General features: G+C 32.7%; 1 protein-coding gene across 1 annotated transcript; it reads right to left on the bottom strand.

Moving 5' to 3' along the window:
* Positions 1–13,774: 13,774 nt before the first annotated feature.
* On the bottom strand, positions 13,775–15,463 carry LOC115889206 (tigger transposable element-derived protein 1-like). Its single transcript, XM_030909155.1, has one exon. The coding sequence runs from the start codon at positions 15,461–15,463 to the stop codon at positions 13,775–13,777; it is 1,689 nt and encodes a 562-aa protein (XP_030765015.1).
* Between the last annotated feature and the right edge of the window lie 10,216 nt (positions 15,464–25,679).

Raw genomic sequence — 25,679 nt, 5'->3', positions numbered from 1 at the left:
TAAAATATCCCTAAAAGGGCGGCCATAACGGTCTTTCTGCCGAGGAGCAAGGGGAAAGACACCACCTACCTACAGACCAAGTTAAAGAGGTAAAGAAAGGTAAGTAAGAGTAAAAATGGAGACAGATCCTCCAGCCTCCACCTCACGGGTTCCTCAGCCGGAGGCAAGCTCCTCGACTGTGAAGACCGGCACGGACGGCCATGGAAGGGTGTGGATCCAACCGTGGAAGGGTGGTACCCTCGCAGGATGAACTGTTGTCAGAGGAGGATGTGGAGGAAAATACCCTGTCCCCTCTACAACAGGGTCAACAACTGGATCCCAAACTGTCACTTGGGATCCAGAACCATGCAGTGACATTTATTTGCTCTGTTTCTTCAGGATCTTTATCGCAGAGTTTTTAACAAACACTTCCTGATACAGTTTGGGTTTGTTCAGTAAGCACTTGATAGCCTGAGAGACCTGTTCATAATCGTCATTTTATTCCTGCTGGGTATTAGCATTTTCTTTGTTGTTTTAGAATTAGGTTCGTGGATTAAGGCCTTTGCTCTGTCTGTGTTGCTGTTTCTTTCACCAGTTGGCAGTCTGATTTTCATTGATCCAGAGTTTACTACACGGTGGGTTATACATTTGAGTATTCACAGTACTGGTTCTGGACTAAGGTCCCAAGCAACACATAGTTCCAAATCCCTTCGGTTTAAGACTGGCTACCAAAACATAGTTCCTGGGTGCACCCTATTACCTAATTTGTCACTATATCCGGTAATACCACTGCAAAGTATTTTTGGATAGTATCTGTTACCACCCTGTTACTAGTAATTTGGAATTTAAACACCCAAAATTATGGTAACAAATGGGTTGTTGCGTCTAGTAACTGGGACTACGCAAATCCTTTCATTGTTACCACTAAGTGGCAAAATCTACATAGTGACAATAAATACGGAACGGTTACCAGCCTGTGCTACTAAAATGGGTGTATAAAGTACTTGTTACTATATAGTCCTATGCTTAGTCGCAGAATAGTCGCAGTACCCTATATTTTCGGTCTTAAAGTTACGAGATATTTGGGTACTAATTGTTGATCCCAAAATAGTAGCTGCGACTATGGTTTGTTACTATAAAGTAACGGGTACTATACTCCTATTGAGGTCTTGCTCCTATAAAGTTGTGGGAACTAAAAAATATTTCTTTATAGTAGCAGATCGCGTATTTACCCATCCTGTCCATTGCCACAAGAATAAAGATCAATAAAATTGTTTGTTCACTGCGCTGCTAGTGGAACTTCCTAGACAAGTTCACCAGGATAAAGGATTTATTGGATTAAATTTAGAGAAGTATGACTGGGCTTTGAAATTATTTTAAATCTATTTTTAAAAATTCATATACATATTATTATGTATAATTGTCGTATTTTCTATATATTTGTAAAGTTCTTATAGATGCATTTTTCTAGGAATGTCGAGTTGGTGACTACTGATGAATTTAAAGGTAAGACAGAGCTCAGAGAAGAAAGTAGCATCAGTCAGGAACTAAGGCATTGTGCCTTAAAACACCAAATTAGCAACATTGCTTTAACAGATTTACTTGGTTAGGTTAGGTTAGGTTAAAAAATGAAGGCTTAACATCATTGCCAGGAAACAGCAGGACTTTATTGAGTACACCGAGGTATTGTGCCATTGTTCCAATGAAAAATGAAGAATTTTGGTACAATGGAATAAGGAACATTTTAGTAGCACGTTTATCCGAAGAGAGCAACCTAAAATCGGCGTCTCTAATTTTTAATGTTGACGGCTTGCCTCCATTAGAATTTTGGCCGATACTCTTGAAAATGCATGAATATCCTTGCGATCAACCCTTTATTGTGGCGAGTCAATACCTCCATTACAAGAATTTTTACATGATTTTGTAACAGAATTAAATGAGATTTTGGAGACTGGAATTGAAGTAAATCAGATTAGGGTGAAAGTAAAAATTCGATTTTCTCATTCATCATTTTTTTTATTCAATTGTTTTTGGTCACTTCATGTTTCACAGGAAAAGACAACTTTTGATTTTTAAATGGCACCCTCAATATTTTTTACTTAATTCAATAGAAAATGACACTCTGAATAGAATGACATATCATATGACATTTTCTCATATGGTTTATTTGAAATTGTAACATCGGTTCATAACGGCAATTTGACTCGAAATATCAAGACTCTTGGTACTCTAACTCTTGGTACCAAATTATTCGTAAAAAATGCTTTTTCGAAATATGCTAATAAGTCATCCTCGTCCCATTTGAAAAAAAAATGAGATATGATTAAAAATACAATTTATGCATCTTTTAACCAGTGAAGACAAGACACGAAAAACATTAATTGATCAAATATATTTTTCCAAGGCTCGTAGATAAAAAATTAGTGTTCTTAAATTGTTTTGAGATGAGAGGTAGGCGGAACTTTATAGAAACATATGGAACTATATTGTCACAAAATGCCTGATTGTCTGACTTTTTGGGTGTTCAAAGTAACTTTCTAGTTCCAGTAGTTACCATAGTGTACAAAATTTAATACATTTAAGAATAATAAAGTTCCAAAGTAGTAACCGATACTACAAAGTAACTTTTGGGTAGTAACAACTTAATCACTGGAAGTAGCGGATCTTTTAAAGTAAAAAATGGGTAGTACCTGCTACTTTATAGGGAAAAGCCTAACTTTATCTTAGCGAAGTGTGTGTCAGCCATTTTTTACTGTCAAAAAATTTTTAATTAAATTTATTTGTCAATATATTTTCATTTTTTATTTATTTTCCCAAGTTTTATAGTGCTTTAAGCATTTATTTTTTCAATTAGAACTCGAACACACTTTCGTGCATTACGAAATATTATTTTTAATATTTTTGATATTATTTTTGTCCTTAAATATCTACAAAATTGAATTAATTCGAAGGCGCGTTAAAATATTTCCATCTAACTCGGTAATATTTGTCAGTAAAGTGACGTGCGTTATAATATTAGTCCTCGAAGTGTCCGAAATACGCGATTAAAAACCATCATTTTCCTCATAAACATAACACGCCATTATTAATTTAACTTTAACATGGCCATGCACCGCGGCTGTCATATCATATTATTATTTTATTTCAAAACGTTTTTTAAAAGTAGAGGTCGCTAGAAGAATGTTTTGCTACAATATAGTAGCAGTTACCAGGCGGCTACGTAGGGGCGACCAGGCTGCTACGTAGCAGGATAGTGGCCGCTACTACCCTTTCAGTTTATAGTTACGAAATATAGTGGCAGCGTTAGTCCCTGGGACTACCCGGTATACTACCCAGTTACCCTAAATTCTTCCCCATTTTAGTAACAGTTACGTGGCGGCTACGTGGCGGCAACGTAGCCGTCGATAGTGGCAGTCTACTTGATGGTCGCTTTTGTAGTCCCAGGAGCGTACCTGCTACTATCTGTGTTGCTTGGGGTTGATTTCGACGATCCCTGCTTTGCTAGTTCATCGGTTATTGTGTTGCCTTGAATGCCACTATCGCCCTGAACCCAGAACAACTTAATTATTTTCCTTTTTGCACCACAATAACTTAAGCAATGAAGAAATGTGACTGATATCTATATCAATTTATTTTGGTGGGGTTTGCGTGAGACTGAAACCGAAAAAAGCCAATAACTCACTATAAATAAACGAAATAGAGCAAAAATTCTCGAGTGTAAATAGTTTAAAACGACGTCTCGACAGATTAGGGTCGACTGGTCTGATTAAAAACGGAAAGATGGCAAATTCGGGGCAATTTTTCCTCATTTCGACTGGAAAAATGTGCCGAGCCCGCGCCATATTTTAATGCATAGTTAAGTAACGCGTTCTCTCGAAAGACCAATGTGGCGGAGGCACGAAATACAAATACCAGCCAGTGGCGTTCAGTAGAAATATACAAGAGACCATCTTATATGAAGCATATATGTTATGTATTTTCAATATTTAAAAAATGAAAACTTTATTGTAAAAGTATTGAAGATAAATTACTCGGTATGTGTACAGAGTGCTACAAATTCGAGGTACGGGCATTGATATCTCGATAACCGTAATAGATATGAACATTTCAAGGTTTTTGGAAAAAACGGATTTTTTTGAACAATTTTATTTTTTCCTTTCGTTACTTTTTAGAAAATCAAAAAACTAATTGGACATTCTCATAGTATTTATAGATTTTCAAGCTAGCTGATAATTTGTGAGATAGCGACCAACATATTTTTTTTAAATACGGATCTGCATTTTTTATTTCAGGTTTTGAAAGAATTCGGTCTCCTGAGTACAATTATATGCCACACTTTATACTTTCTTTGTTTTGGATACCCTAACAACAAGAAAACTATTTAATTATTATTTAAAATAATTTCAAGTCCGACTCTGGTTTTTTTAATTATTTAATCTGATTATATTTATCGCAATAATATTGATCAGAGCCAATTAACATTGAATAAGGAAAATCGAGCCAATTGGAAGATTCAAATAAATCATATCCAGGTCAGCAATTTAAAGATATTAGTTTTTATTGTGAATTTGAAATCTCAGTGTGCCATCTAATAATATGCATAATATTAATCGTAGTTATTATAAATGAATCAACTTCTACAGACTTTTTCTAATGCTCTACATGTTCGAAAGTATTACCACCCTCCCTATTGCACAAATTTATTTTTCGTTCAATTTTATTTATAGCCCTTTGAACAGATCTTCTTATTGCATTTTGTACCCTTTATTGTAAATGTTGAAATGTATTGATTTCACTTTTACAAATGACGTCAAGTAATGCCCCTTAGTGACAGGTCAAGGAACCTCGCTGGCCATAATATTGCTCTACCGTTTCCAATTCACCTTCCGGAGAAATGATTTGATTGTTTATATTATATTATATTTTATTTTATTTTATATTATTTTTTATTATTTTATTGCATTTAATTTTTATTTTTCGTATTCAATGTTTTACCCCACGTTATTGTTACGTTTGAAAGCTAATCAGTGTTTTCTCCTAAACTTTTTAGTGAACCTAAATGTTTAGTTACTGTGTGGTATAAATTTCTTAAATCTTTGTGTGACTCATGAGTTAATTTAGGATGCTCAAAAATACTTTGAATATGATTGTGAATCATTAAGGCTTTATTCTCAAACCTATCTACTAAAATTTGCCACGCAACTTTATAATTATTGGCTGTAACTTCTACCGATTGAATAACATCAAGAACATTTTTATCCAACGAGGATTTTAAATAAAAAAACTTTTAGGTTTCATTTAGAGACTCATTTTGATCAATCAAACTTGTAAAGGTGTCCTTAAATTCTAACCAAGAACAATAGTGACCATTAAACTTTGGCAAAGTTATGGGGGGCAATTTTATTGATGGTTTAATACATGCATTATTTGTTATACCAATATTATTTAAACTATTATTAATACTTGCTGATTCTGGAGCAAATTGATCTTGTGCCGAATTTTTATCTGATTCATTATAATAAATTTTAATAATGGATTTTGCTTTATCCACTACGTCAAAATATTTTTTCTCATATTCGGCTTCTTCCAAGTCAAGCTCATCTACATTATTTATTAAAATACCTAATTGTAAAATACTTTCAGTAAACTCGTTTAGTCCAGGTTCAATATTCTCTAACCGAGTTTCAATTACCCCGATTATTTCATAATTTAATTCATCTTTATTAATACCTTCAATAAATCTTCTAAATCTCGTCAATTTACTTTTTAACGACGCTTTTTTAGCCTTTAAATTTGCTTCCTCGGACATTTTAAAATACAGACAGAAAAATACTTTTTATTAATAACTTTTCACTAACCTCAATAGCCCTTCTTGAAGAACCCTTGGTGAAACAATCCAACTCCTCCGTTGGTTTCTGATTCACAAGATGGCTTCTGCTTTTTGTTAATCGACCAACAATATCGATTTTACTGCGATTACGGCAGAACGTGGCAGAACTAGACCTTTTAAAACTGGCACTACTTATCCGGTTCGATTGGATCAATGTTTTGTATGGGGTAATAAAACCCAAAGTGGACTGTAAACACTTTTTATTTTTACTTTTTGACGGATCGACATGAAACACATCTAGTCTAGTTCGCCATGTTGGTTGAAGAGGAAGAAAGGGATGACGTTCTAGACAATGTTGCCATTTTTTTACAATTTTAACAATGAGGCCTTAACAATCCTGTATCCTTATTTCATGCACTTGTGCAAATTCTTGATACGTTGGAAGCATAGTTTCTCCGGTTCAAGCCTTGCGATTCCAAATAGAAAGTGCTGCTTGTGATCCAAAGATTCGCAGTGACATATTAATGTGTTGTGCTGTTTCAGGATCTTTATCGTCCGTAGCGAAGACTTCTCTAAAAAAATTGAGTAGTAGAGAGTGGAGCATTTGATAGCCACATGTTTCATCAACTGCTAACATTAGCCAGTGCCTTAGCCTTAGGAAGATTCTCCCTTTCGCTCAGAGAAATTGCTGGAAATTATTTTCAGGTTGGAAACATGTCCACTAGGGGGCGCATCTGTGATAGCAAATCAGAAAAAAGGATTTTTTTTCAAAAATATGCAGGTGAAGAGGTGTTTTAAATATTGTATTGGTAATCAACGGAACATTTGCTTTTCGAACATCGCAAAGGATCATTTTGCTTTTCGAACTGCCAGTGAAAATCGAAAAACTTGTGATTTTGTGCGTTACCTTGCTCTTTAGTGAAAATTACTACTTCTTCTCTAAATTCCTCAATAAGTAATTCATAATTTACGACTTAGCAGCTATAAATATTATTCAAAACATCGAAAATGTTGAGAAGCGTCTTCAGCACTTCCCTCGTATAATAAGAATAATGACATATCCATAGAAAAATAGGTTGATATAACTCAACAATAGGTTATAAAATTCACGTAACATTGACATTTTTCATTGTTACATCCGTCAGTTATCAACTTTTGACTATTAGCTACATTAGAAATTGTGATGTTGCCAATATGTGCTCAACGCGTATCCAGAACACGATTCGCATGGCAATGAGAATACCAAAATCGACTGCCTTGCGTTTTGCTGATCGAATACTTGCGCTCACCGCTTTGAAAGCGTAACGTTTTTATGTCAAAGTTACAAAATACGGGCCTAGGGCTCGTTTGAAAGAGCTTTTCTTTTCTAATGATCTCCAGTATAAATTTGGTTTCCATAGATTTTTTGTGGTAGTTAGAGGGCACTCTTGTACATCATAACAGATATTGCGCTTTTGCATAAAACATTTAAATAGCAGGCTATGATTCTTTATGCACAGTTAAATAGACCACAAAATTTCCAAAATACCAGCGCCAATCCGCAACTTTCTATCTTCTCTCTAACGAGGGATATTAAGAGATCAAATCATGCTAATCTGCCGCCTAGGATTATAAAGTCTAAAAATTATAGTAGTAGGCTAGGAAACAAAAAGAGGTAAATTGGATACGTCAAAATATTAAAACGTTTAAATTTAGTTTTCATGCATCCGAATTTCGGACTTTTTTTAAGAAGAAATGACGTCATAAATTTTTAAACGGGTTTATGTAACATTATTTTCTCAGATTAAAATGTTCTCAGATTAAGATGTCCTAAACTCGGACAATCATTGATTTTATTACAATTTTTAGGAATTTTGTGTCGCGTTTTAGGAATATTGCTTTTAACAGAAAACGGCCGAATTTCGTATGGCCGAAAACTAGGGTTTATTTTCATGTAACGGCATTTAGTTATTAATCCAAGTTCGTCCCTGATTTCACTTGTTTTCGTGTTTTACCTGTTGTTTGCGTTATTTATTATTATATTATTAAGTTTATGTTGTTCGGTCCAGTTTTCATATAACAACGAAGTTGCGAATTTTAACAATATGCACTATACTGGTCCAATCTACCCTTGATGCAGTTCAGCACCAAGACCGTTAGTCGGTATATGTTGGGGCAGAAATTCTAGGATGGCGAATGATTGGACTTTTTTAATCATCTGAGTGGAATAAACTATACACAATTTCTAAGAGAGAAATTGCCAATTTTGTTAGAGGATCCATCATGATGAAATTGCATTTGTTGCCAGTTCATCAGCATGATGGTTCAGTTGGTGCAGTTGTGCCGCTTATTTTACTATGAATGTGTGGGGCTTCTTAGATACCACTTACTTTAGTAGGTAAAGACCCTGGAGCGGCATATCTCCATTGCCAGTTAGGTCACCGGATGCGTGGGTTTTTATTTATGGGGTCGAATCAAGAACGAACATGCTCAACATTATCCTGCCAACATTAACAACTAAAATATATTTTTTGTTATTTTGACGTAACTAATTTACCTCGTTTTCTAGCCTACTACTATAATTTTTAGTCCTTATAATCCTAGGCGGCAGCCTAACATGATTTGTTCTCTTAATATCTCCCGTTAGACAGAAGATAGAAAGTTGCGGTTTGCGCTGATAGTTTGGAAATTTTGTACTCTATTTAACTGTATAAAAGTAACATAGCTTGCTATTTAATTTTTTATACAAAAACGCAATATCTATTATGATGTGAAACAGCTCTAGCTACCATGAAAAAAATACAAACAAAAAAACAATTATACTGGAGATCATTAGGGAAGAAAAGATCTTGTAAAGCTAACCCAAACCAGTGTTATTCTTATTGTAATAAACTTAAATTAAGGTCCCATTGAATAAAATTAATTAATAAAACATTTAAAATACCTCTTTACCTGCATTTACTTTTGAGGAAAATCCTGTTTTTTGGTTTGGTATCACAAATGCGTTCCCCAGCGGACATTTTTCGAACTTAATTTAATTTATTTAATTAGCGTTTAATCAAAAAATTAGTAAGTAAATCGGCCAAGAGAAATAGCTGGAAATTATTTTCTTTTCCCAAAATTAGACGATAAGTAGTTTCTGAAATACAGCCGGCGTCCATTCTTAAGCCGGTCCCAGACACTACGTGCATTTGGCAAATATTCGGTATTCGAGCTTATTCGCGTAGCGTGTGGGAGGTTACCTTTGACGAAGATTCGTACTTCGTAATTTTCCCGGCGATTGTCGGTAAACTGGCACGAATCAAAGGAGTTCGTAGTGCGGCGAAATCAACTTTGGAATTACTCCCAGACGCTACGGCTATTTGTTTACGTGTTTACGTGGACGCATTTTTACAAATAATGTAGCGTGTGGGAAGGTGGCCGAAGCCGCAGTACATAATTCGAATATTCGTACATTCGCCAAATGCACGTAGTGTCTCGGACCGGCTTTAGATGGCCATCCGGTACACATTACACAGAGCATGTGCGGTCCAAGTGGCACAACATAAAGTGGTTTGAACACAAGGGATCTTATTGTGAAAAGGAAAAACATAAAGGTGCCATTTTCATATTAAGGAATATTAAAATCTTTGGTAATCCAAGTATGGTAATTTCAAAAAATGCTAACACTTTAGCGCACCAGCTCACTGGCTGTTGCCAAGTCCTATACTTTTCCGTGGGTTTACTCGGCAACGAATTTTGCCTAACCAACAAAATAATTTGAAACTCCATTTTAAGTATATTTGTTATCAATTAAACTTAATTATGCAATCGAGGGCGCGATTTTTAAATTCACTGTTGCCAACGATGGACATATTCGGCGCCGTACTGGCTAACTGGAATTTAAATTTCGGGCTGGGATTCAGGTGATAGCTCTGCTGTAAAAAATGTCAAGTGTCCGCATTTATTTATTTATTTCCTGACATTGTTATTCGTTTTTGACACCTATTTTTAGTTTTAGTTTCCTATTACGAGTTTTTGGTTTAAATAAATAGTGTTGTAATACTTTAAGTTTAAAAATGTTTACTAGCAGACCTTGCAGTCAAACATGTTCTTTTAGTGCCAAGTGTACAAGATACCTCTTTTAGTGTCAAGTGTACAAGATACCTAGCTTAATAGCCGTAAAAACTCATTGCTATTTTTATAGCATAGGGTGAGTCTTAAATAAGTGCAAATATTTTCAGGACTGGTATATCTCGATAAAAGAAACGTAATTTTCTCTTTACTATTTTTCATATAAGTTCAAAATATCCGAGTTATTTAAGTTTGAAAATTTAAAAAAAGTTTTGAGAGCCACCGGATTTTTTCTGTATTTGCATCCCTTTTAATGCCGTAACCATAGAGTAGAGTTGTACTAACTATGGTAATATCAGAGATGAAGAAATTATACCGTGGGAAAATTTGTACAGGTGCTAAAAAGTTTTCAAAAAATATACAGGGATATTTAAAAGAAAATGCACCATTTTCAACAGCTTTTTTTGCGAAAAAAAAACTCATAGGCGTGTTCCTGGGGTCGAAATATACCACCCCTGAAAATACAGGGTTGTTCACCACATACGACGCGGAGTATTGTAGCTAAACTATTTAATTTTTGCAAATTGTAAGTTTTGGGTTCGTTCAAGGACTATTAGAGCTACAATTTAAAAATATTTTTACAAAATACAGAGTGTCCCAAAGAAATAAAGAATATCAAAGTTGTATTTTTTAAATGGAACACCCTGTATATTATTACATTTTTAATTTCTACGATTAAAATAAAAGTAAATTTGATTAAGGTTTACCGCATTTTAATCTTACCGTTTTTGAAATATTTAGGTTTTTGTCAAAATACAGTAATAATTATAATGCTTTATTTCTCTAGGCGTATTTAAGTCTTTAAAACCAAATATTGTACTAAAGTATTTCTATTGACTAAATTCTGTGTTGCAATAATAAAAATTATACTATCTTATACAGAGTGTCTAAAAATTTATTTTAAATAATAACTAGATTTAAACGGCAATAACTTCTTTAATTTAAATGGAACACCCTGTATATTTTATGAGAATCAGATGCACAATTTAATTGTCTATCAAATTATATTATATCATTTTTTACCTGTCTTCAGGTGTTCGTAGAAAATACATTTTCTTATAATTTAGACCTCAATTATCAATATACCCATGGAAAATTGATATTTTAGAATATTTTTAAAGATGTAACAAAATTTTAAAGGGTACAGATACCAATATTGTCAATATAGTTCGTTTATGTCATTACAAAATAAAAATAAATGTTTGAATATTTGTAGAAAGGACCAATTAATATGATTCCAGTATTCAAACTACATTAATGGACTGCTTGCATTGATTAATAATAATTGCTCCAAATACTAAAAACTGAATTTTGTATGTATATTAGAGAGTGTGGTAAAAAGTAACACCTTAAAAATGTTATTTCATTTTTTGACGAATGCTTATTTATAATAACAGAGATGTTCATTTTCATAACTTATTACTATATTGATTTCTGATTCCAAATCCCCATTTATTTAGGATAATTTATTAACTAACACAATTAAATATGTAATTAATTAATATTTGGACGGAAATACTGTTGGTATATTTAATTAATGGTATAGTATTTTATGAAGATTTAAATAGTTTAATTTTTGTATACAAATAGGCTGGTAATATTATCATTTTTAGCACCTGTACATTTTGTACATTTGTTATTTTAAAAACAATCTAAAATGTCAATATTCCATGGGTATATTGATAAATTAGGTCTAAATTATTAGTAAACGCATTTTCTATGAAAACTTGCAGAGATAGGTAAAAAATGGTATAATACAATTTGATGGACAATAAAATTGTGCATCTGATTCTCCTAAAATATACAGGGTGTTCTATTTAAATTAAACAAGTTATTGCCGTTTAAAGCTAGAAATTATTTAAAATAAATGTTTAGAGACTCTGTATGAAGTAGTATTATTTTATTATTGCAACACAATAACTAATCAATAATTAAACTTCAGTAAATATTTAGTATTAAAAACTTTGATACCGTTGGAGAAATGAAGCCTTGAAATTTTTACTGCAATTTCACAAAATTGAAAATATTTCAAAAACGGTAAGGTTTAAGGGTGATAAACCTTTATCAAATTAACTTTCATTTTAATCGTAGAAACTAAAAATGTAATAATATACAGGGTGTTCAATTTAAAAAAATACAACTGATATTTTTTATTGATTTGGGATACTCTGAAGGTTGTAAAAATATTTTTAAATTGTAGCCAACAATTGTAGTCCTTCAACTAACCCAAAACTTACAATTTGTAAAAATCTAATCGCTTAGCTACAATACTCCGTGTCGTATGTGGTGAACAACCCTGTATTTGCACTTATTCAAGACTCACCCTGTATATTTATAATTAATTTATTCTTGTTTCCTGAAGTAGAAAAAATATATAAAAGTGGGCAAAGCTGCGCTGTGCCGGTCAAGCTTAATAACGCGATTAAAAGTTTATTTGGTATGAACCGTATATAAGTTTATCAGAACGTCAACGTATAGTGTCTCTCTTTTTCAATAGTGTCTTTATTGAAAAAGAAAATAAAAGTATTCTCTTAGTAGTTACATTTAGATATTTTAAACAGTTTTTCTTTTTTTTTATCTTTTTAATTTTCTTTGCTTCTAACGCCGATAGGAATTAGGCAAATTTGCTTACGAATAAAAACACATTGACAAGCTGGTTCCGTTTAGATTCTACGCTGTGGCATTTTATAATTATTATGTGTTTATTTTTTATATGTCTCTCTTAACGGTTAAGGTCCGATATTCGGTTAATATCGACATTACCCTGTTAATCTCGAAAATAATACAAAACAAAACAACCAAAAACAAAACCTGTTAATGTCGACATTAACCGGACATTGAACTTTAACCGTTACTTCTCTATACCGAAATTTTGTACAGGACTTTTTCAAGAAATTTTACCTAATAGGTAATATCGTATTTATTCATTTATTTACTTTTTATACCAATCCTACAATAATTTCATAAATAAATTTTACAGGAAAATGCATGATAGCTACGCCACTTTAGCCATGTCTGGATATTTTTAAATTTTACCATTTCATCGGTTTATGTAAGTTCCTTCGGTTTTCCCAACGCAATACTATGAATGTTGGAGGTTTTTTATTTGGGAATATTGGATCGACACCATCTGTATACGGATATTGAATATGGCGTTCGTAGAGACCGCTGGTATGCAGCATTTTATATGGAAAATATTGAAATAATCATTGAAAAAGCCTGTCGTTTGATTGATACTATTAATTTAGACATCTTTTTATATTTTTAATCAATTGTCACTAGAAATGTTGAAGCAATATCTCAGTTTTGTTGTTGTTTGTTGATTAAATTTTATAATAATTCTAAACTGCAAAATTTTTAAGCAAACTATTTATGATCTATAAAAAAATACCTGTAGTAGTCTACAATTCTATACGCCGCACGATGGTTGCCGTAGTGTTAATCCACGGCCAAAATTCACAATAAAAAATCTAAAAATATTATAATTTTTGCACAGCATCTTTTAGAAAACTTATCTAGAAGACTGGAAAAAATAAATCGAATATGAAAAAATTACCTTAACACTAGCAGTGCATGCTATTATCACGAAAGTTTTGAATGTAAGTAAACATTTAAATTTCAGCGTTAGAGTCTAGAAATCATGTACAGTAATACCCCGGACTTACGCGATAGGTGGGACTGAGCGCTATCCGCGTAAGTCGAATTCGCGTAAGTCGGGGTACAATTTTGCATATAAAGACATACAAAGTATGTTTAATTGGGACTGGAGACTAAATAAAACAATAATTTAGGAAATAATTAGTATCTAATTCTAAATAATATGACAATACAATATACAAATATATTAATAGAGTGTATAAACACAATCCGAAGTTATTTTGATGTAGAAGGTTTCATAAATTGTAACAAAGTCGTCTGACGAGTCAATGATTTTTTCTTCTCCCGTAATATCTCCTCGTAGCATCCTAGTAATTTTTTTATTCCATGTTTTGTAACAAAACTGCGCTCTTCATTGGAGTCTATGCTTTCCAAAATTGTTAACCCTTTTTCAATCGAACTGAGGGCTTCTGTCAAGTTTCCAACTGTCATTTGATCTTCTAATTGAACTGGATCCAAAGAATCATGATTATCAATTTCTTCCTCTTGTTCACGCATTGTTATGAGCTCATCAATTGTAAGCTCCTCATTGTGTGAATCCAACAGCTCTTGAACATCATCACTATCCACTTCTAAATTTATTTGTCTACCAAGTTCGACAACGTCTTTGATCACATTGCAAATTTCATCAGGCCCTGACACTAATTCCGCCTGAGTCATAGTGGAGAAAAAAAATGGACAGAGTTTTTTCCAGACGCCATTTAAAGTTTTTTGTGAAATTTCATTCCAAGATTCTCCAATGATTCTCACTGCTTCTAAAACGTTGAATTGTTTCCAAAATTCTTTAACAGAGAGCTCGTTGTTTTGTCTCATAGCTTCATGCAGATGTGCAAACGATCGTCTCGTGTAATAAGCTTTGAATGTTTTGATAACGCCCTGGTCCATCGGTTGAAGCAAGCTGGTTGTATTTGGTGGCAAAAATTCAACTTTCACACGTGGGTCGAAACTAGTTAAAGTAGCAGGAGGATGACCTGGCGCGTTGTCGATTAATAGCATCACTTTAAACGGGATTTGTTTAGACTGGCAATAACGTTCGACTTCAGGTATGAAGTGATGACCAAACCAGTCTTCAAAAAGGGAGGCCGTCACCCAAGCTTTACGATTCGACTTCCAAATCACGGGCAAACCAGCTTTAGATTTGTTTTTCAATGCTCTTGGATTTTCCGAGCGATAAACTAAGAGAGGTTTTAATTTAAAGTCACCAGCTGCATTCGCGCCAAGCATCACTGTCAATCGATCTTTGGCGGCCTTAAAACCTGGAAAAGTTTTCTCTTCACGCGCAATAAAAGTTCTTTTAGGCATCTTCTTCCAAAATAGGCCAGTTTCATCTACGTTGAATATGGTTTGGCTGGTATAGCCACCTTCATTTATCATAGCTTTGAGTTTCTCTGGATAGAGAGATGCTGCCTCTTTATCTGCACTTGCCGCCTCTCCACTTTCTGCAATGCTATGCCAGTTACAGCGACTTTTGAACCGGCTGAACCAACCGTTACTGGCTTTAAACGTTTCATCTTTAGCCATCTCCCCAGCTTCTTCTTTTAATTTCTCAAAAATTTGTTTAGCTTGAAAGCACACCGTGTTCTGATCAATAGGACAATTTTTCACACTTACTTGATTATCACACCATAATTTTAACAATGTTTCCATTTCAGCGATAATACCATGCCGTTTACGAATGATGCTTGAATTCAAAGACTGAGCATTTTTCACAGCTTCGAGAATTTTTTCTTTACTTTTCGTAATTGATCTGACTGTCGATTCCGGAAGTTCATACTTCTTCGCTAAATCACAAATTTTTATTTTTGCATCGTAGTCTTTAATAATGTTAAGTTTACACTCCAAAGATAATGTTTTTCTCTTCTTGTTTAAAGCAAAAGAGTCGGTTCTACTTCGTTTGGATGCCATAGTACTTAGTAAATATCTCAGGTCGTCGCACAACGCACAAAAAAACACAAAATCGTAACTTATGTACCTACGCGCCGATTCCGCACTACACGTATGTGCTTGTTGTAAACTGAACGAATAATAATGCGGGCGGGGGGAGTCAGAAACAAACGCCGCCGCTTGACCTTGACTGCACGGCGTTCAAACAAAAAACGAATAGACGAGAAAATTAAATCGCGTAACTCCGAATTCGCGTAAGTCGAGGTAGCGTAAGTCGGGGTATTACTGTATTATTTTTATAGCAATGTTTCAAAGTCAATATAAATATTATTTTTCTTAAATTGAATATCTCTCAATTAATTAAATACATGTTTCCGCAATAAATTGATCTCTACTATATATTTATAGTAAAATAATGTAATAGAATATACCTTTAGTTTGGTTTGGTTTGGTAAAAATTGGCTTGCGACGCCGTGCGACTGTTAAATTTTAGTTAAGTTGACATGATCTGTGGCCATTGCTCTTACATATGAAACTGCTGGTAGCTGCCACAATTTGCCCCCTCAGATAATATTCCGTATTTAAGTAGGCCATGCTTATCGATAAAAAAAATCTTTTTTCTTGTTTATGCGTTTTAAAATCGGTTTTAAATCAAAGGTAATCAAAAATAATTGAGAAAATTTTAAACGGTTTCTCAGATATTCGCGGGTTTATATTTTTTATGGCATTTTCCACAGTAAATTTTTATCAATTTATTTTTCGCTCGTATTTTACCGTTCAAAGAGTCATATGAAATAATTCTGCGTGTATCTGCAAAACCATCAAATATATTGAAATACTTTAAATACAAAAAAATATATTTTATAACTCTCCATCTAATAAAACAATAATATACAGGGTGTTCCATTTAAAAAAAATTAAGAAAAATTATTTATATTTTAGGAAGTTTGGCGTAGAATTTTGAACAACCTGTATGATTTAAGAGTACGATATTTATAGCTGAAATTACCGAAATATATTTACTCATATCTTAGGAGTATGAAAAGTGATCTAAAACGAAACCAAAAATGCAATATAAAGGGTGTCCCATTTAAAAAAATATATCCCGATCCACTCACACTTTTTTAAGGTTAAAATATTTTCCTGATATACTCGTACATCCTCGTACATACTTTAGGTTTTCACTTAAACAAAATTTCCAAGTTTTTATTCTAGGACCTACAGATGCACTATTGCCGGACTCTGTTATGTGTTTTTTTTTCATTTCTCAATAATAATCTTTTGTTGTTATATTATACCAAAAAAAGAATAACCCCCTCCGCAAAGAAGTTATATAAAGACTATTTATAACCACGAAGTTGCACGCATCTATACTGGCAAGTTTAGTTATTTAGTTGTTAGACAAATCGCCATATATCTAATTATTTCGGACATAGACCGAGTTCGGCATCTGCCTCCAACATATACACCTATATACACCAAATATTTGAAAGTTAAGCTAGTGTTCACGTGTTATAGGTTGTTTTATATGTTTATATATGGACCATGTCTGGAAAAAATTGACATTAACAGAATAGAGAAGCTTTAAAAAAGCTGCCTACGTTTTATTTATGGTATAAGAAAATATGATCCCATTTCGCATAAGTTAAAAGAAGCTAAGTGGTTGAATATGGAAAACAGACGTAAGATGCATTCATTGGTTTTATTTCATGGAGTTATTTCTAAGAAGTGTCCTCCATACTTGGTGAATAAAATAAAATTCAGAACAGATGTGCACAACTTAAACCTTAGATTTAAGGGACTTATTACTCCACCACCTCACAAAACAGCATTGTTCACTAGATGTTTCTCATTTAATATTTCCTAGCTTTACAACTGTTTACCAGCAGAAATGATAAACCTTCAGAGTGCTGCATTTAAAAATAAACTTAAAAAACATTTTCTGGATAGTTCTCTTCCCTCTTAGTTTTTTTTTACCTCAGAATTATTTTAGTATAAAATACTTTTCCTTGTGTTTATTTCTTTGAATTTCATACTAAATTTTCTTAGTCATAGGATTACTATATAATTTACTTATATTTGTAGCTAAGTTACAGTAAAATAATTTAGCTACATAACACACATTTATACTAGCTGATATTGTGATCTGACAGGACCTGAATTTAAACCAATTTTAATTGTCTTCAGTTCCTTTTTTGCATATTTTTTTATTGTTATTTTTTATTTGTAAATTACATTTGTTGTCAATGATATTCATGCAAAATAAAGTATTATTATTATTATTATTATTATATTTTGACCACAAGCTCCCATAAGAACGAACCACTGTGCGCCGGCCTGAACATTTACAGAAAAATATATTTGAAAATGTTTCAAGAACTTCTTAAGATGAAATGTTGATTCAATTTCTTAGAATTAGTTCGATATTCACTGGGACTAAACGGCAGAACTCATTGCCGGGACTTTTTTAAAGAATTAAAAATATTGACTCTTCCTTCCTTATTTATATTTGAATCCGTTTGCCTAATACGTAGGTAAACATTTATCAGCTTCTCAAGAAAGGCCATCTCACACTTATCCACTCAGGAACGCGGAGCAAGATCTTTATCTACCTACCCCACGCTCAGAGTTAGTTAAAAGTTAAATATTATACAACTCGAAAAAAATGCACAATCACCTGCCATTTGAAATCAAATCCATAATATCATGTTTTTCATTTCGCAAAGCATTGAACTCTTATTTACTAGACAAGGCTTTCTACGCCGTAAATGAATTATATTTTGAAAATCGAATTTGATCTTGTAAACACTGGTCTAATGTTTGCTATTGCTATATTTACTAATGACGTCGAAATTAATTTATTTAGAGGTCATTGATATTTTACTATAAACTAGCTAAATATTTTTGAATATTATTTTTATTTTTTTGTTCTTTGACATTGTAAACATTTATAAATGTTTATTTTAACAATAAGACTGACAATATTATTTGTATAATGTTTTGTATTTTCTTTTGTTTGTTTGTTTGTGTACCTTGTTTGTTTACTTTGTTTGTTTACTTTACCTTTGTCTACAATTTGAAATTTTTTTTGACAATAAAGGCATTTATTTATTTATATTTATTTATTTCAATAATTTCTACAAAATTCTTTCGGACGAAAGATAAAAAAATACTAAAATTAATTGCAAAAATAATCCTGCCCCTGTTTGGAATAACAAACATGCCACCTTGAGATTCAATTTTTTAATAACAAATTGAGGATTTTGTTGCCAAAAATAATTTCAAATACTTATTTTTTAATGCTTTATTGACTTTATACGTGTAAAACATACAATTTATAAATATGCATTATAGCTGGTATATTCTTTGACTACTTACTTAAGAGTCTATTACGCTGTACTTTCTGGTCGCTCTCAGGGATAGGGTAAAGCGGGTATGTGGCCGAAGGAAATATAATATATATTATATTTCAGAAATCTACCTTAAAGAAGGCTTAGCCCGATCCTGTCGTGTTACATCCATAATTCCAAACACACGTGCTTTGATTAAGGCTTGATTAAGGTTTGCAGAGCTTCAGCATTTGCCATAAAATAGCGAGCAATTTGTTACAAAACCATATAAATTATATATCACTGTAATCACAAAACTTCAATCTATTTCCGTATTGCAAAGGAATTTTAAATTATGGCCTTATTTTTGAGAAAATTTAGTCCAAATATAAGGAATATTTTGATGATGTTTGACCATCAAAATCTTAAAAATAAAGAAGATGCCTAAAAATATGCTACAATACGGATATAGTATTAATCCTTTATCTTTAATTTCCTTCTTCATTTGTGTAAAAATACCTAGCCGGTTTTACATAAAACGTTAAATTCCGAACGCTTATTCTGCTACTTTTTCGGACTAATGAAATGGACTCTGAATACTTACTTACAACTTAAGAAAGAAAAATAGTTTAGTGGAATTATGGGGAAAATTAGTCTATAGACTAACGGATTTATTTTCTGCATATTTGCCAAATAGGCCAGAACAGTTATTAGGTAAATATCTACTTTAAATATAAAAAGGAAAATTATGTTTATAAAGATCATCAAGAAATAATAAATGAAAATTAAATATTCTGTTACAAGTGGAAGATAAAAAACAAGTTAGTACCCCAGAATACTGGAAGAAATATTCAAAAAATTTTGTATCAATGCTTGGCGAACAAGCTGGCGAATTTTGAAGAAGCATAATTTTAAGTAATTTAAATATTCCGAACCAAGAATAATTATACGATCAAACGAACTTACCTGAAGTGAAGTTCGATCGTAATTATATGAGGCGTCCAGTCCGAATGTATTATCTTGATTTTTCTATACGTAGTACCGTCCCTGCGTGCACAATTTTAAAGCTATAAGCTAAATTCCCTCCCGTTGCTAGTCTAGGTGGCGGCGCCGGCCCTGGCGCGGCGGTCGGTATTCATTTTCAAAGATTTATTCATTAATTCAAGCGACCATGGGGCAAAACGGAAGGGTGGGAGATATTTCGGACTGGACGCCTCATATAATTACGATCGAACTTCACTTCAGGTAAGTTCGTTTGATCGTATAATTATATTCATGTCCAGTCCGAATGTATTATCTTTGATTTTTCTATACGTAGATGTTTAAAGAACTGATGGTTGCAAATTAATGAATGCGGTGCAGAAAGCATTTTTTTGAGACAAAAAATAGCTGAAATTATAAATATGTTTACTGAATGCAACCAAAATGAAACCAATTTAACGGCCATCAATACATGGATTTATTAAATTGTGACAATTTAACATATACATATATGCATACTAAGCAGAGACAGAAACCCATAAGATGGCACTTCCATAAAGGATTCTACCAAATTGTTCAATTATACTTTTATAAACCAGTTAACTCATCGTGTCGATAGAAATCCCTGTCTCAATGTAGAACTGCGTGGATAACTCGACCATAGTGAGGTTTAACTGATATATATATATATATATATATATATATATATATATATATATATATATATATATATATATATATATATATATATATATATATATATATATATATATATATATTTTTTAAGGTATATATATTGGAGTAAAGGCCTATATATATGCCATATATATATTAGACAACATTTGAATGTTAGACTTTAGTAGTAAGAAATTAAGATTTACATATAATTCTAATTTTAAAATGTTTTAATTTGGTTTTGGTTGGAGTAAAGGCCTTACTTTTTAAGCCATTAATATTAGACAACATTTGAATGTTAGACTTTAGTAGTAAGAAATTAAGATTCTCAATAATTTATTTTCCAAAATGCTTTAATTACGTCGATGAATTAAACCAGAGTCATCATATATATTAGGTTTCGATCCATACATTGGTATGGATATTGTGGACATTGATATAAAGTAGACATAGATATTGATCTGTGTCAATTTTATACTATTTCAGTAACTATGATATGCATATATAATTATATACTGACTAAAAACAAACTGACATCTGTCTCTGATAACTAAGGTTAAACGTGAAACCAATATATGATTTATTATTTTTTATAGCAGTTCACGGCAAGAGTTATATAATCTATTTATATACGTAAAACTGCAAGAAAACTATTTCCACTTTATGATTTAATTGATATGTCTATTCTTTCCGGAATTTCTAGATAAGAAAGTAGAACTGTTAGGGAACATTTATGGTAAAATTTTAATGCAGTAAACCTTAGACACATCTTATCTTACAAAAGCCTCTTTCAACGAGAAACCATCCAGAGATATTTAAGAAAAAATTCAAAGTCTGTGAAAGTTTACGTTAATGTTATTATAATCATCTCTTTCGAAAGTGAATTGTAGAGGAGAAAATATATATTATATACTGTAAGAAAAAACTAACTTTTTGTTTCGATAATTTGCACAAAGTCTGTCACTTTGTCAAAATGTATAAAGTATTGGCCAAAACACAACACTGCTTTTATAGACCGAAATGGGTAAATATAAACTCTAAATAATGTAGATGGTGAGTAGGGGAGATCGGGGCATGATGACGAACGGGGCAAGATGACAAAGTACCGATTTAAATAAAACTGTACACCCTAAAAATCCCATTTATATTTCTATAAATTCCTTTAGGTGTATAATACGTCGGGTTACACATAGATGGCGCTATCATTTTTGCATCGGGTTTAAAAAATCATAACCGCTTTTCACACCTGTTAGATGTAAACATCCAGCTCCAGAAAATAAGCAATTTCTGCAAGTTTAAAGAAAAATAGAAGCCCCTCTTTTATAGTTAATTTTGATTATTGAACATATTAAATATTAGAAGGTAGGATACAACCTAATTTCACTTAATTAATAATTTATTTTGCTGGTTCTTAAAAAATGTTTCCTGGGGCAAGTTGACGGAGGCAACATGACGAATCGTCAACTTACCCCACTGTCTATAAAATTAGTTAAATTCATTTTGATGTTTTTTAGATGGTGAGAACTTATAAACACCGTACAGGTAGACGCTCTTGGTCAGAAGATGTGCTAATTGCCGCGTTGCACTTTATTTTGCGCGACCATAAGTCAGTTAAAGCTGCCAGCATTGAGCATGGAATCCCGGAAGCAACATTAAGACGTTATATAAAAAAACAAAATAACAACGAACCAATTCCTCTTAGTGGTAGGAGGTTCAGAAGAACGTTTTTTGATGCTCAGGAAACTCAGTCTGTGACTTACCTCACTGACCTGAGTATTAGAGCATTGTTAATTAGAAGCAGAAAAGCTTGTTAATTTAATTCTCGCAGGACCCTCAGGATTGAATAAAATGGATTCTGAAAAGAATAAAAACTATGACACCAGATGCTGAACCCCCATTGCTTTCCAAGAAAAATCAGCCGGCAAGGTCAATGAATTTGTCCCTTCCTGGACCTTCAGGCCTACAGCAAAAAAATCTGCAAAAAACAATGAAGCACAAGCTCTTGGTACTATAAGTTCATCCAGCTCTAGTCAAACAATCTCTAATGTTGATAGTCGAGTAACGCTACTTGAAATGAAACCCTTTCCCAAATATACAATGTCCCATAAAAACTACAAAAGAAATTAAACAAAGGGCTTCTGTCATCACCTCAACACCCAACAAAGAAGAACAGGAAAGGAAAAACAATGAAAAAAACTTAAAAGAAATTAAAAAGAAGGGAAGGTTGATTCTGTCAAAGTCAAAAAGAAATGTATTTCAAGAAAAATCGTGAAAAGCAGGTAGGAAAGAAGAAGAAAACTAATGACATTTTTTGTCCTGGCTGCCAGGAATTCTATATTGGGCCTCCTACAGAAGACTGGATTCAATGTAACACGTGCGAGAGTTGGTGGCACGAGTCGTACACACTCTGACAAAAAAAGATGGCACATATACCTGCGACATTTGTTTATAATCGTCATCTTGTTCTTGAATAGGCTCGTCATCTTACCCCGGTACTGGGCCAAGTTGACGAAAATGCACTTTTTTGTTTTCTTAACTATATTTTTTCAAGAGTACACTTTTATTTTATTTTTTATGTTTTATTATGTACCTGAATAAATGTACTAACAGATGAAATGGGATCTTTTTTTTTAAACCCGTTAGTTCGTGTTTTGGAGCCTTTTGTATTTTACTTCGCCAACTTGCCCCGATCTCCCCTATTCCAACATATGAAAGTCAAAGATTTACATAAACAAATTAGCATTTAACAGCCGTTATCATAAGGACCTCCTTTTGAAATGAGACACAGTTACGTGTTTCTTAAGATTTAGAATAAAACTTACATTTCCATTAGAATAGCCTTTTGCCAAAATAGAGAAATTTCTTTAGCCAACATAGAGAAAAATAGGAGACTATATATATATATATATATATATATATATATATATATATATATATATATATATATATATATATATATATATATATATATATATATATATATATATATATATATATATATATATATATATATATATATATATATATATATATATATATATATATATGTATATATATATATATATATATATATATTATATATTAGCTATGAAAATCTAGGATATTAGCTATTTTATTATTATATGCATATTTGAGTTATTATTATTAGCTGGTCAGCTAAGTTGATTACTTTTAATGACTTGGAGGTCAACGTTAAGTTGGTTGTCGCCTATTATCGCACTATATACACTGGAGGGTACTATATACACTGGAGGGTACCTAATTGGCCGCTCGTGCCTCATCTATCACCCCCCCCCCCTTCTTTTTCAAAGAAGGAAGGTAAAGACATATTCGAATATCTGTCACAAATATCTGGATACATTCCGTTGTTTGTATCTTTTCCTCTAAGCAAGGCTCAAACGTAAATTTATCCAGAGGTCCTTCTTCCTCATGATTTTCATTTGAAAATCCTTCAGAGGGAAAAATAGTTGATGCCTTTTGTACAAGATACCGTCAACCACATTAGGACTATGCCGATGCGTCCGGTATCTATAACAACCGTCCATATTTGTTCCATGATATATTTTTGAATATTTCTCTCTTCCTTTAAAAGAATATTGAGTCAACGACGTCTATTGTTAAATTTTATAACCCAGATATTTTTTTTTTAAGAGTTTGATTTCGAAAATATGCTGGACTTCATCTTAAAAATTATGACACAGGAGAGGATAGGCGACATGCCATGGCTCCTTGGTAAATTAGGGAGTTAAAATATTTTCTCAGATATAGTTGGACCTTGTTCTGTGCTGAAGCCAGATCATTGGCTAAGACTGAATTCGTCTCCCGAAGAAGAATGTATCATCATCGAAGAGTCGAATGTTCTGTAGTCTCTTTTGATTGCCCTTCCCCAACAAACTGCACAAATCGCTAGATTTGGTTATTTCCTCTTCCTAGTTGCTGACCTTGTGTTCGATCTGTTATGAGATAGTGACACTTAAATAGCGACTGTCCTGCTTTTGAACGTACAGCTTTATAAATATAATGTCTGGAGGAGTTTTCCTGTTGAAATATATCGTTTTTTTTGAGGGTCTAAAATTTTAGATTTATCACTTGAAATTCTTTTTGTGAAATATACTTCTACGATAACGAGACCGAGAACGTCATTTATAAAGGAATCCTTTCACACGGAGAAGGGCATTCACTAAAATTACAAAATTTTGTATCATTGAGACAACCACACTTCGGTTATTATAATATTATCTCTATAGCGAGATCTGAATATCTTAAAAAGGAATCCCTCTCACACGGAGTGGAGGATTCTCTAAAAGTACTAACCTTTGTCTCTCGCTATGAAAGAACAGTGGGAGAAGAACAGTCCGTGTTTATACAATATTCCTCATCCCTTTGTTTTCTCCTTTCCTCTAATCCCCACATTTCGATGTACTTCTATTTATTTCCATCCAATATTCGTCTAAAAATAAATATTCTGAAAGACTTACATGTAATACGTGTAATTAATTTTTCGATAAGGCTATCGATAACGTATAAAAGAAATCCCTCCCACACGGAGATGGGCATTCTCTAAACGTACGAAATTTTGTCTCACTGGGAGATACAAACATTTGGCACCTAAATATATAAATAATATTCTCTTGAGAGCGAGATCTAAAATCTCATAAAAAAAAGAAATCCCTCTCACACAGAGATAGGCATTTTCTAAAAGTACAAAATTTTGTTTCATACCTTATTTCATTGCTGGGAGATAAAAAACTTCGGCATTTATAGTACTCTGTTGATTGCGAGATCTAGAACCTCATATAATAGGAATCCCTCTCACGAAGAGAAGGGCATTCTCTGTAAGTACGAAACTTTGTCTCACGGAGAGGACAACAGTTCGATATATATATGTTATTCTCATTTTTTCTTTTTGTCTAATTCCATTGTTTCCTCCTTGCCTCTAATTTCCATATTTCGAAATTTGCTTTTACTTTAATTATTTCCATCCATTATTTAATTTCCTAAAAATAAGTATTATAAGATACTCACCGGTAATACGTGTAATTAATATCTCGATAGGGGATATCAACAATGACTAATAAAAGGAATCCCTCATACGGAGACGGCCATTCTCGAAAAATGCGTAATTTGACTCCCTGGGTGATACAACACTTCGGCACAACTTCGGTATTTATAATATTCTCTTGATAAAGAGATTTAGAACCTCATACAATAGGAATCCCTCTCACGAGGAGAAGGGCATTCTCTAAGTGGGA

Source organism: Sitophilus oryzae, unplaced genomic scaffold (genome assembly GCF_002938485.1).
Source record: "Sitophilus oryzae breed Bouriz unplaced genomic scaffold, Soryzae_2.0 scaffold_811_pilon_pilon, whole genome shotgun sequence".
Taxonomy (NCBI): domain Eukaryota; kingdom Metazoa; phylum Arthropoda; class Insecta; order Coleoptera; family Curculionidae; genus Sitophilus; species Sitophilus oryzae.
Note: the sequence above shows the minus strand (reverse complement) of the source record. Positions and strands in the feature narration are given on the sequence as shown.

Excerpts from the sequence above, each read along its gene's own strand:
- LOC115889206 (XM_030909155.1), bottom strand. The coding sequence starts at position 15,463 with ATGGCATCCAAACGAAGTAGAACCGACTCTTTTGCTTTAAACAAGAAG.